We start from the raw sequence: 14454 nt of genomic DNA on the forward strand, positions 1-14454 counted from the left end.
CTCACACACTCTCACACACACACTCTCTCACACACACTCTCTCACACACACACACACTCACACACACACACACATACACACACACTCTCACACACACACACACTCATACACACACTCACACTCACACACACACACACACACACTCACACACACACACACACTCACACACACACTCTCTCTCTCACATGCCCAGCAATCTTCTTTGAAAAATAAAAAGAAATCAGAACATAATCTATTTCCAATCAGATTTCTCTTCAAGGTGTTCAATATTATACAGGAATTGCTGAGTAGGATTGAAAAATTATCATCATCCAATGTAAGTGTTGAATGTTTCATGTTCAAGTTTTAATGCTTAAATATATATTATGCCAGTGCAATATCACTTGATATAATATTTTTCTTATTGATAACGAGTTGTGAAAGTTACTCATTTGAGAAATCTCACTGGGGAATATCTCTATGGAACGTGGGGAAAGCATGTTCATTGAATGTCCTGTTACACCAGCAGAGTCACACTACAGCCTGAAGATACTGAACAGCCTCAGAATAAAATGAACTGCATTACGTGAGCTGAATCACAGACATAACAAACTCAAACAATAATACATGAAGGGCAGTAGGTAGATAGGGTGGCACATCTACAGATTGGCATATGGCATGAGATGAGTAGTAAATAACAAAGAATTCACACACTAGGGTATCTTGATCTCCATTACTTTACTTCATGCCACTTTCCTAGTAATTAAAATTGCACTGAGTTCCCTTCTCACTGCATCTTGTGATTTACAGCTATTACTGGAATCATTATGATCTTTTAAAAGGAACAGGGAGGATTGATTGGAACCTCCTCTGTGCAGATGGTCTGGATGGAGCTGATTTTGTCAGGTGTGGCCAGAAGGGATTCCTGACTCAATATGTAGATAGGCCGACTGGGGGGGAGGCCATATTGGATTTGGTGCTAGGCAATAAGCCAGGCCAGGTGTCAGATCTCTCGGTGGGAGAGCACTTCGGTGACAGTGACCACAACTGCCTCACGTTTACCATTGCCATGGAGAGGGAAAGGAACTGACAGTATGGGAAAGTATTTAATTAGGGGAGAGGAAATTATATTACTATTAGACAGGAGCTGTGGATATAAATTGGGAACAATAATTCTATGGGAAATGCACAACAGAAATGCGGAGGCTGCTTCAGGAGTGCTTGTTGTGAGTGTTAGATAACTTTGTCCCACTGAGACAGGCAATGAATGGTAAGGTGAAGGAGCCTTGGATGACAAGAGCAGAGGAGCTTTGCGTCAAAAGGAAGAAGAAAGCTTACCTAAGGTTGTGGATGCAAGGATCTGCCACATCTTTACAGGATAACAGGGTAGCTAGGAAAGAACTCAAAAACGGACTGAGGAGTGCTAGGAGGGGGCATGTAAAGGCTTTGGCGGAAAGGATTAGGAATAATCCAAAGGCGTTCCACATGTACGTGAGGAATAAGAGAAAGATCAGAGAGGGGGTAGGAGTCTGAAGAGGTAGGGGAGGCCCTAAATAAATTTTTTTGCTTCAGTATTCACTGGAGCGAGCGACCTTGTTGATAGTGAGAACACCATGGACCAGGTTCATAGGCTTGAACAGATTGATATTAAGAAAGTGGATGTGCTGGAAATTCTGGGAAGCTTCAAAATAGATAGGCCCTCACGGCTGGACCAGATACATCCAAGGTTACTACGGGAAGTGTGGAATGAGATTGCTGCACCTCTCGCAATGATCTTTGCATCCTCACTCTGCACGGAAGTAGTACCGGCTGAATGGAGGGAGATGAATGTTGTTCCTTTGTTCAAGAAAGGGAATAGGGATATTCCTGGGAATTATAGACCAACCAGTCTTACATCTGTGGTAAGCAAGGTACACGAAAGGATCCTGAGAGATAAGATTTATGATTACTTGGAAAAACATAGTTTGATTAAAGATAGTCAGCATGGCTTTGTGAGGGGCAGGTCATGAGTTCTTTGAGGATGTGATGAGACATGAGACAAAGGTCGAGCAGTGGATGTGGTATATATGGATTTTAGTAAGGCATTTGATATGGTTCCCCATGGTAGGCTCATTCAGAGAGTTGGGAGGTATAGGATACAGGGAAATGTGTCTGTCTGGATACAGAATTGGCTGGCCGAAAGAAGACAGCAAGTGGTAGTGGATGGAAAGTATTCTGCCTGGAGGTTGGTGATCAGCGATGTCCCACAGGGCTCTGTTCTTGGGCCTCTACTCTTTGTAGTTTTTCCAAATGACTTGGATGAAGAAATGGAAAGGTGGGTTAGTAAATTTGCCGATGACACAAAGGTCGGTGGTGTTGTAGATAGTGTCGAAGGCTGTTGCACACTACAACAGGACATTGACAGGATGCAGAGCTGGGCTGAGAAATAGCAGAATGCAGTTCAGCTTGGATAAGTGTGAAGTGATTCATTTTGGAAAGTTGAATTTGAATGCTGAATAGAGGGTTAAAGACAGGATTCTTGACAGTGAGATGAACAGCAGGATCTTAGGGTCCAAGTACATAGATCCCTCAAAGTTGCCACCCAAGTTGATGGGATTGTTAAGAAGGCGTATGTTGTTTTGGCTTTCATTATTGGGGATTGAGTTTAAGAGCCGCGAGGTTTTGCTGCAACTCTAAAACCCTGGTTAGATTTCACTTGGAATATTGTGTCCAGTTCTGGTCGCCTCATTATGGGCAGGATGGAGATGCTTTAGGGAGGGTGCAGAGGAGATTTACCAGGATGCTGCCTGCATTGGAGGACATGCCTTATGAAGAGAGGTTGAGTGAGCTCAGGCTTTTCACACTGGAGAAAGAAGGAAGAGAGGTGATGTGATAGAGGTGTACAAGGTAATGAGAAGCATCGATAGAGTAGATAGCCAGAGACTTTTCCCGAGGGCAGAGATGACTGTCATGAGGGGTCATAATTTTAAGGTGATTGGAGGAAAGTTTAGGGGAGATGTCAGAGGTAGGTTCTTTACACAGAGAGTGGTGGGTGTGTGGAATGCACTGCCAGCAGTGGTAGTAGAGTCAGAGACATTAGGGACTGCTGGATAAGCACAGTGATGGCAGTAAATTGAGGGGTGTGTAGGTTAGGTTAATCTTAGATTAAGATAAATGCTCAGCAAAACATCATGGGCTGAAGGGCCTGTACTGTGCTGTATTGTTCTATGTTCTATATTGGAATGGATATCCAACAATCTTTTCTAAAAATAATCACTACATTTGAAATGAAGTAACTCACACAGGCTGATAATTGACCTGTTTGGCCTCAGTACAACAACTGTGTACCTTTATTGGCTAACAAATCCTGTGTGTTGGAGTCAAACTCAGAAAGCCTGGCTATCATGAGACTTCATCCTTTATATACTCTAACAAAGTTAATGAATCAAATGTCACCGTCAATCTAAGACAAAAATCCTCTATTGCAATAGGTTCCCGTGAGCAATACTTAACAGACAATATAGTTACAATGAGGTTCACGATTATTGAGGTGGATGGGAATTATAAACACAAACAGATGGGTCATGCTCTTATTGAAGGGTGGAACAAGTCCAAGGTCCTGCACTGTCTGCTTCTGCTCCTGTTTTGTATGCTTGTGTGTTCGTATGGATTGGCCAAAAGCTACTTTAGTGAGATGGAAGTTCATAGAAACCCTGAAATCCCTACAGTGTGAGAGCAGGTGAATTAGCCCATTGCGTCTGTACCAACCCTCCAAAGAGCATCCCACCAGATTCATCTCCTGTCTCGATTAGAGTGGTGCTAGAAAAGCACAGCAGGTCAGGCAGCATCCAAGGAGCAGGAAAATCGACGTTTTGGGCAAGAGTCCTTCATCAGGAATGAGGCAGGAAAATCTCTCCACCCCAGAGGCTCCCTGCCTCAATCCTGATTAAGGGTTTTTGCCCGAAACATTGATTTTCCTGCTCCTCGGATGCTGCCTGACCTGCTGTGCTTTTCCAGCACCACTCTAATCTAGACTCTGATCTCCAGCATCTGCACTCCTCACTTTCATCCAGATTAATCTCCTACCCTATCCCTGTAACCCTGTATTCTACAAGGCAAATGCACCCAGCCTGGACTTCCCTGGACACTACGGTGCAACTTAGCATGACCAATTCACCTGACCTGCACATCTTTGGACTCTGGGAGGAAACTGCAGCACCCGGAGGAAACCCATGCAGACACGGGGAGAATGTGTAAACTCCACACAGAATGTGTAAACAGCCCGAGGTTGGAATCGAACCTGGGTCCCTGGTGCTGTGAGGCAGAAGTACTAACTACTGAGCCACTGTGCCGCTTATGAAAAGGAATCTTTTCTTAGTTTAATAGTAATAGAGCATCGATCTGACAAGGGAAAGGCTCAAGGAAGAGCAGTCCATTGTAATGGTGCTGAGTTAACACAGTCAACTGCTAATGTGTCTGAGGATGGGTCACTCGATCTGAAACATTCACTCTGATTTCTCTCCATAGATGCTGCAGGACCTGCTAAGCTTTTCCAGCAATTTCTATTTTTGTTTCTGAATTAACACAATATAGCAGAGATCTTCACTCTATTTGGTGTCTTCTGAAATATTCCACCTTCCTGGAAAAATGAGGACATGGCATAAAATCATGTCCAGGCAATTTGAAGTGGGATTTCCTTGGGGGGGGCTTTGCTTTTTACTTTATTATTAGATGATCGAGAATATATTCTGGAATTTGGGATTTCCTTTGAAGTTAGTCTGAAACGTATATCTTAAGCATTGAACAGGAAATAGCACAAAATCAAAGTCCTAAAACATTACACACATTAAAAATGAGTTTCTGTCATAAAATCATGATAGTGAAGACATATAGAAAAAAGATATGAGTTTATGACAGCCAGAGAATTGTTTGCAATGGCTTCTCTTCCTGCTCCACCTCCATTATCTCTGCTACCCTCAAGGTTCTATTCTTGGTTGCTTCTATCTCTTATCCGGATGCTGCCCTGTGCCAACATGATCCATTTGTTTGATTTCCAATATCCAGTACTGGTTCAGCATAAATGTTTTTCAGTTCCAAAGCCTGTATTCCAGTTCCAAACTCCACTTCCTAGCAACAGACTTCACTCACTTCTTTGGAACAGTCTTGGATTGTCAGTCTCTTTCATCATTAATATCACATTTGACCCTGACAAGAAACTGCTGACCAATCCTCATGCGTTCAGTAAGACAACCTCTTTTCATTTCTGTAACATTGTGTGACTTCACCTCGCTGCTGGCTATCTGCTGCTGATACCTTCCTCCATGCCTTTAGACTTCACAGTTCTGGCCTGCCTCACATGCTCTACCTTTAAACTTTGATGTCATTAAATCTTTGCTGCCCATATTTTAAATTCCAATTCCTCTACCAGCCCTGGGCACACTAAACTACATTGGCTCCTGATCAACTAATATCTTGATTTTAAATTCTGAATTGGTTTCAAATCCTTCCATGATTTTTCTATCCCTATTTCAGCCCCACAACCATGGCAATGGTTGTCATGGCAATGATCACAGCCCTGATTTACTCATGGATGCATAGAAATTTTATGATTACTTGGTTCTTAAGAAAAGGACCTACAAGCCAGGGTTGGCTGAGAATGTAATTCACTGACTGCCTGGAAATCTCCTGTGTGCGGTTCACCCAGCCTCAAGTGACACCAGGGAATGTTCTAAAATTTCAGAGAAATCTGACATGCAATGCACATTCTGAACGACCTCTTGTGAGTCACGTCCCTTTACATTGGAGATAATGTGAGATAAAAGAAAGCAGTCTGGCAGAAATACATGAATACATTCTCCCCTGACAGGAATATACAAGAGAGGGGGTTACATGAAGACCTTCACCTCTGGTTTGGTGTGTTCGTACTGGAGTGCGAGTGGGACTGGGCTAGAATATGCTATGAATGTTAGAATCAAGAATATCTACTCGACGTCCCTGTGCATGAAAGGAAAAAGTTTGGAAAATCTCCTTCTGATAGCTGGAAGCATGCCATTAATCAAAAGCCAGAATTTAACAGGAAACTGACCGACTCCTTCCAGTTAATCTGCAGGACCCAGAATTTCCAGACCCAACTGCTCAGTCGTCACTGTCAATGCCACCAGAACCATTGAACTGAATGGCCACAATATTTCACAATCTACTTTGATGGACAAACCAAACCCTGAATATGTATCTCTCTAACTGTTACCTTTTTGCTGACTTCTCATTCTAATCTGTCTGCAGCTGTGTGGCATTTTATTTTTCCTTTGGTAACTAATAAAGTCATACTTAACTGAAGAAAAACCGGTTAATTTGACTTCTTTTAAAACAGAAATGGAATTAGAAAGGGAAGAGATACTGGTTTTGAGTTATTCTTTTGAATAAAGAAGGAAAGCTAGCTCCTCCTGTCTCAGCTGGGATCATAGCAAACTAGGGAACTTGCCCAGGGACTGCTCATAACACAAGGTACTGTACCTGCAGCCCTCAGATTTTCATCTCTCGTGCATCATTGGTTATAATTACTCTGTAATTGATAGTCATGTCCTCAGTTGCTGAGACCCCCAGATTTTCCTCATTTAAAACATTGAGTAAAGCCTACTCCTTTGGTCAAGCTTGTGGTCACCTGACTGAGTATCTCCTTAACATCACTTTGCACTGTTCCTGTAAAGTACCTTGGGACATTCCATTATGTTAAAGAGCTTATATCATATAAATTGCTGTGTTGTTGTTGCCATGGTATATTGCATCTTTTCCAACATCAGGTGTCTCAAAACACTTTACAGCCAATTAAATATTTTTGAAGTATTGTCTTTGTGAGGTATGGTAACTACATCCTAATTACTTGTTCAGTTCCTAACATTGTTAGGAAGGTTTATTATCTGAAATATTAGTTGTATTTGCTCATCATTGGGGAGATGATGGCCGAGTGCTGCTATTACTAAGCTGTTAATCCAGAGACCCAGGTCATGTTCTGGGAACCTGGGTTCAAATCCTGCCATGGTGGAATTTGACTTCAATGAAAACCTGGAATTAAGAGTCTAATGATAACCATGAAAACATTGACTGAAAGAGAAATTGCTGGAAAAGCTCAGCAGATCTGGCAGCATCTCTGGAGAGAAATCAGAGTTAACGTTTTGGGTCCAGTGCCCCTTCCTTTAAATAAGGATCACCAGACCCAAAATCAGGGGTAAATATAGGATAGGGGAATGGGTCTAGGTAGGCTACTCTTCAGAGAGTCGGCGTGGACTTGTTGGGCCGAATGGCCTGTTTCCACACAGTAGGGAATCTAATCTTAACTCTCTCCATAGATGCTGCCAGACCTTGCTGTGCTTTTCCAGCAGTTTTTGTTTTTGTCTTTATCTCCAGTATCCACAGTTCTTTCACTTTTTTATTTATCACAAAACCATTGCTGTTGCTGGGTAAAACAAAATCTGGTTCAGTAACGCCTTTAAAGAGGGACGCTGCCATCCTTATCCAGTCTGGCCTATATGCGACTCCAGACTCAGCCAGCAGTTAGCTCTCAAATGCCTCTGGAATGAATGGCATTGAATGCTGGCCTATTGAATGCTGGCCTATTCAATGACGCTCACATCCTGTGAATGAATAAAAAAAACACATTCTGCTGAACTGGAGTCACTGAGCCTACAATGCTTTCTGGGAGAGGTGGGCTGACCAAGTTAGAAACTGTGTACTGATTCCTTTCCTTGTCCAATGTCATTATAACACTCACAAACTATACTCTGTAAATTCGCTCAACCAGCAATCCACCCCAGGTATTAAACACATGCATTGGACCATTGTTTCCTTTGCCTTACAACTTGGTGTGTTCCTTTGAAATCCTCCTCCAATGTGACTAATTTCACTCAGTTTCCAGTCAATAGAAATATCGATTTTTTGGTATTCCATTGAAAATCTTTTGTGGAACTGTCAGATTTTGACTAAACACCTTAGTGAAAAAAAAATGCGATCCACTTTGATTAGTTTCACCTTAACTGGTTCCTGTTATAGATGCATTGAATTCAGTAATGCGTTTACAATATGATTTACATGTACAAATGACACTTACAAGAATGAAACTGTGAATCAGAAATAATTACACAGGTATTTCAAACTATATTTGTGTTGACTTTTTTGTCTGAACTGTAATAGGAAGCAAAATGAGTAATTTCTCTGGATTTTAAGGATTCAGTTATACACTTTGGAACTGTTGCAAATGCATTTGGATGTGAAAATAGAAGTGTAACCCCTAATGAACTTCATTCTGATTGCGCTAGAATTATCAAAATGGGGGAGTGTGTCTGATACACAGCCTGGGTTTCTAAATGCGTGCTGTACAACAGCAGCTTCATATAAAACCAGAATCAGAAATGTATTGGTTTGTTCGGTGAGATGTCTTGGCACCATATAAATGCAATATTGAATATTTGTAAATACTATTTTAGGTAGCACTGCTGCCTCTGAGTCAGACCCCAGGCTGGGGTAAATAATTTCAAACGACGCTTCAGTGGAGTACTGAAGGAGTGCACAGAGATGTCCCACTGAGACCTTCATATAGAACCCAAAACACAGGGCGCGCTTTGAACATGCGGACAGGCCTTTTGCACCTTCATTCTCGTTCAGCACCACAGAAACAAATGGTCTGGTCATTTATCTCACTGAGGTAGAAGAGACACTTTTATAAATATGGCGCATTGCCTCTGTTATCACATTTCAAAATTCAATTTACTTTGACGCTTTCTGGGACACCCAAAAGACCCTGAAATGTGTTGTATAAGTACAAATTGGTTCTTAAAGACCATCAGCACGCTGTCCCCTTCAGCTTACAACACAGCAGCCGGCTACACAGAGATCCATGTGCGGAGCCTGCTCCTTGTGGTAGCGGGTCGCAGTTTAAACTGGGCTTTTAATCTCGATATCGATTTTGGACTCGGGCTATGGTATGACTGAGTCTCAGCTGCGAGATGGAAGCTTCAGTGTATAATCTACAGTCTTCATTAAAGTGTTTCTGAGTTTTTCGAACTAAACATCTGACGGCGTGAACAATAGAAACGATTGTGCTTTCCCCAATACACTGTCGCTCAGTTTTGATAAGATGTTGTCACAGTCCCACTGCGTATTCACAGGAGGGTCACCCGACAGCAGCCTCTTAACTGAACTTTCTATTAACTTGCTGACGCTGGGATACTACCCCCTGCTGTTTCCGCTGTTCTAACTTAGCTATGCACAGAATGACCAGAAAAGCAAACCGCAGAATTACCCTTACTACATGTTAACATATTGGAGAAACTCAGCAGGTCTGGCAGCATCTCTGGAGAAGAAATCAGAGTTCCCCTTCAGGACACTGGACCCGAAACATTAACTGTTTCTCCCTCCACAGATGCTGCCCATTTTCTCCAGCGTTTTATCTTTGTTTCAGATTTCCAGTTCTTTGCTACAATTTCCGCTCCAACATCGTTGGCCGTGCGAGCAGACCGAGAGTGAATAAATTCAGGTAATCTCCCCCGTCCCTCTCGCTCAGTCAAATGAGTGTTTCTAGCTTGTTTTAATGTATTTACATGGGCACGCATAATTTGTGCGCGAGTGGCCAGTAACAGTTCCCATCCTCGTATCACATCCACACAAAGGGGAACGCGTGAAAAATAAACTTAAAAAGGAACCGGAAATTTTCTTGATGTGAACATTTCTTGCAACTCTTTCCGCTCACTCACACAACCATATTCCCTCAGATCAGAGAGCTAGCAATCACGCATCTGATTCAGGATCCCTCGTTGTCTCTTTCAATCTGTCGGGTCCCCCCCCCCCAAAAAAAAATATCTCGGCTGTGAACTTCATTCCTAATCGCTGACCACTCGCTCACTCCTTGCCCCCAAACACCCAGTGCTGAAGGGTTGGAAACTCCCCCTGCACCACTTTTGCTGAGTCTTTCCAGCATTTTCCGGTTTCATTTCAGATTCCCAGCATCCTTCCCAGGACTCTGCATTCACTTCAAACACCAGCGTTCCCTCTTCCCTGGTCCTAACCCCTCAGCCCCAGTCACGGAACCCAGGGTACCGGGCTCCCAACCCCACCCCAACCCCCTTACCCAGTGCCAGCCCATCGCCAGAATTAGTTTCAGCAAAAAAAAAACACAGGAATTCAACAACAAAAACACAGGACGAAATAACCAGTCAGGTCAGAATCTCACAGCTCTCCCCAGACTGGAGGAGGGAAAGTTATCTTTTTTTAAATTCAGGAATGTTCTGACACACCTCTGGAGCAGGTAGGACCTAGTCCTCCTGGCTTAGAGGTAGGGAGGCTACCAGTACACCACAAGAACAGTAAGGATTTTTAAAGATTTTGCTAATCAGCTTGTTGAGGGATGTTCTGACACTTGAACCCGAGTCTCTCAATCCAAGGAACAAGCCGCCACCACTGCGTAAGGAATTGGAAAAGATTGGAATTGGTGTCAGTTGCTTTCTCTCGCTTTGACTGGGATGGCTGTGTAATGAACAGGGATTGAAACTGAGGAGCTGTGTCCACACCGTTAAAAACCATTGACCAGCACTGTAAGTAGAACTAGCATTCGTTTGAATGTGGACCCAAAATGTGGAGCTGATACACCGTGGTGAGTCTATCTCGTCGAATAGATCAGCTCCCATAGTACCCCAAGAGTCAGCAGAACTAGTGAACTCGCTTCAAGCAGCCGTTCACACTGTCTCCAACCCACACAGAGCAGTGTCTCCTGCTCCCAGGCACATGAGTAATTTCTCCATTACCAGCAGCACTGGGTGGGATAGGGCAGGGTCAGGATACCGTTCCACCTGGCTGAGCTGCTGCTGGTACCTGAGAAACACCATCGACCGCACGGTCTTCTCCAACCCTGCGGGTAAACCACGGTGTGCGGCTGAGAGCAGCCTCCCCCTCTCCCCTCCACCCCCGCCCATGCAAGTCCCTGCATTTACCTCGGAACGCGACTTTGGCGATCCTGTCTCCTCTCCCTCGGAGGTCGGTGACGGTCTTCAAGTGCACCAGGAGAGCCATGCTCTCTCCGAGAGAGAGAGAGGGAAGAGCTGGAGCTGAGGGAAGACACACCGTCTCCACCCCCTCAGTCCAACTCACTGCAGCTCATCCCCCTGTGCACGGCTCGCTATATCCTCTTAATAATTCACAAGCTTCATTAACATAGCGCCTTTCGGGGATTGCTGACAGATATTGTTTATTGAAACCATTCCACGATCATGTTTACTGTCAATAATTTATACATTGAATCTGCAGCCGATGCATTTTCCACATGAAGCCTGGCTCTGCCTACACCTGGTTCCGGGACTGAATCAGTGTTGGACGGGCTCCTGGCGCTGGAATGTAGCCCACAATGAACTGTATGTGTGTCATTTTCCTGCCTTGTCATGTCCCTTAGAACCCCGAGGAACGAGATGGGGAAGCAGTCTTGTGTCTTGTGGTGGAAAGTGAATTTAATCATGTCCTTTCTGTAACATAATCTGTGGGTTGCCCAGTGCGAAGGGTAGCCTGCCGGGGTGAGACAGCCAATCTGCAGCCGGCAAAGTAAAACTGAAGGGGGACAGTGATTGGTTTACTGGAACAACCTTAAAACAAAAGTTTAAAACAGGTCCAAACCTGATCAGAAAGAGTATATAAATCAGAGATGGAGACTGCCCTGTGTTAATTTGCAGTTAATGTTAACAATAGCATGGTGCTGCAGAAAAGCAAGATGAGTTCAGCATTATCTGTTCAACAAGTCCCATTTGGAAGATCTGATTTACAACTTAATGATGATGAGGAAGGGGTTTTGGCCAATTCCGTTCATCCATCCCAAAAGACCACAGACCCTCCTGCTCAATTGTAGCATCCAACTATTTGTTGAAAGATTCCAGATTTTTACTTCCTCAATGTTTATTAGGAAGCACATTTTACCCATTACTCACATCAGGATTTTAATAACTTTGTTATTATTCATTGATGGGATTTGGGGATCTCTAAAAGGACTGGAATTTATTGCCCATCCCTAGTTGCCCTTGAGCAACTGGTGGTGAGTTCCATCCTTGAAGCATTTCAGTCTATTTGGTGTAGAATTTGTAAGAAAACCGGGGAAGCACAGTTCAATAGCACCAAACTGGACCACAGGAGATGACCTCTTTGACTTCCTCTTGAATCTTTTCTGCTTGTTTGCACTCCAAAGCTCTATTTCATGCATTGGTTAAGCATTTATCCTTACACTGTAATTGAAGGCACTTTATTCCTCCTTCAACAGGGAATTTACAGAGGAAGGTGTGTGGTGTGTCAGCCAGATGTTAGTGGAGACTTTCCATTACCTCCACACAAGACAGAGAGACACACACACAGAAAGAAGAATCTTTTGATTCTTTCTCTTTGAGGACTGTGTGCTTCTCTGTAGGGGATGGTCACCTGGTCAGGACCGGCCCAAAACGTCGATTCTCCTGCTCCTCGGATGCTGCCTGCCCTGCTGTGCTTTTCCAGCACCACACTTTTCGACTCTGACTCTCCAGCATCTGCATCTTCACCTGGTCAAGAGCCAATTGAAACATTTTTGCCAAGTATTTATCCTTTAGTTCAGAATTCATTGCCTCTGTGCTGTCTCCTTTGCTCTCATTGTTCCAGGAAAAACACACAATTACACAAAGCTCCCAATGTCTCCCAGTAACTATGAACTTTAAAACTGCATCTCTTTGCACATTTAGCATTTTTATGAAGGTCAGAAAGGCTCTGTGTCACAGTGAAAATCTGAGTTTACGCAACCCATAAAGCTTTCGGGTGTGGTCACGGTACACATTTGAATTATTACTGGCTGTTTATCCAACATCTGTTTGTTCCTGCGGTGGTATTATTTCTATAGACATGTCTTTCATTTCTCATTGATACAAATACAATTGAGTGTCCGTACTGAATGAAGGTTGCTCTCAGTCTTGTCTCATTGGCATCATTGGTAGTTTGGCTTTGTGCATTACCTTAGCTCTGATATTGTCATCGCTAGTCATCTTTGTTTATAAATATTTTTATTACAAACTTTTTCAAATCTTTTACAAAACAACTATATATAAAAGCAACACCGAAATACAAAAAGGTAGAGGTTGCACAACAATGTTATATTCTCATACTATTAATAATAAACTACCTATTATTCTACCAGAACAAATGTATCTACTTAATTTAAACTAAACTACAATCAAATTAAATAAAAATTAAATTAAGCTGAATTCAAATGATCTTAAATTAAATTATATCACATTACTTTATTCTATTTCACTCACCACAACTCCACTCAAACTCCCACCCCTGGGGGCACCAGTCATTGTACCCTTATTATTATTTTGTCCCCAGCTTCCCCCTCCCAGGGCATCGCAGGCACCCAGAATGATTCCCACAGCTATATCACAGCCCTAATTAATATTGCTGATAAGTCTGCATCAATATAATTTAGAAAGGGCCGCCATATCTTGTAAAACTGCTTTGTTTTGTGCTGCACCATATTTGTGAGGTAGTCTTGGGGGAGATGCTCCATCATCAGCCTGCGCCACCCCATAAGACCTGGTGTTTTTCTGATGTTCAATTCACTAGAATGTTCTTCCTCGCACAGTGGGTAAGAATGTTACACAGTCTCTTCTCGTGTTTCCCCAGAGAGGGCAAATTTGGCAACCCCAGAAGAAGAAATACCAGACTCACTTTGACTTCAATTCCCAGGATTTTCCTCCAGCTCCCTTACTATGGCACCCCAGTATCCCTGGATCTTACAATATGACCAAAAGCAGTATGTGAGAGTGCCTGTACTAATGTTACATTGGGGACACCCTGGAGATACTCCTCTCTTAAACTTAGCCTCTCTGGCGCCATATGAGCCCTGTGTAAAATCTCCAATTGCATGGCCTGCGCTTTGTTACATATTGAGATTTTCTTTACATTTTCCCATATATCTTCCATGTTTCCTGTAAAATATCCTCTCCTAATTCCTGATTCCAAGTCCTACAGAGTCTCTCCACATCTCCTAAGGCACATCCTTCCTGTAAATGATACAGAGTACTAACTGAAAGAGTGCCCGTGCACCGGAGCACTATTTTCTCCATGTCTGACCTGTAAAGCTGAGCTAGGAGTGTGGCCTTCCTCTGTATGTATTCACTTACGTGAAAGTACCGGAAAAGGTCCCTATTGGAGAATCCATATTTCTGACTTAGTTGGCTAAATGACATCAAGATCTCACCCTCGAATAAATCTCCCAAACGAAAGATTCCCTAATGCTCCCATAGCTTAAAGCCAGAGTCTATTGCCCCAAGTTTAAATCCTTGGGCTCCCACCAATGGGGTAAACGGTGAGGTCTTAAGCCAATTGCCCTTATATTGCCTCATTATCCATCAAGCATTCACTGTATTTAAAAGGATTGGGCTCTTACACTGCTCAGTCATGGATTTCATCTTATCCAGGTTTCCTGTAAAATGTCCTCTCCTAGTT

At 43.1% G+C, this 14454-nt stretch overlaps 1 protein-coding gene across 8 annotated transcripts in view; it reads right to left on the reverse strand.

Annotated features, from left to right (window-relative positions):
- Window positions 1-11293, reverse strand: part of otofa (otoferlin a) — a 373830-nt gene extending 362537 nt beyond the window's left edge. For all 8 annotated transcript variants that reach the window (XM_043676366.1, XM_043676329.1, XM_043676363.1 and 5 more), the window contains exon 1: window positions 10938-11293. In XM_043676366.1, coding sequence (XP_043532301.1) covers window positions 10938-11016 — 79 coding nt within the window. In that variant the 5' untranslated portion in view covers window positions 11017-11293. The remainder of the gene's footprint in view (window positions 1-10937) is intronic.
- Window positions 11294-14454: the final 3161 nt, after the last annotated feature.

Source organism: Chiloscyllium plagiosum, chromosome 3, assembly GCF_004010195.1.
Source record: "Chiloscyllium plagiosum isolate BGI_BamShark_2017 chromosome 3, ASM401019v2, whole genome shotgun sequence".
NCBI lineage: Eukaryota > Metazoa > Chordata > Chondrichthyes > Orectolobiformes > Hemiscylliidae > Chiloscyllium > Chiloscyllium plagiosum.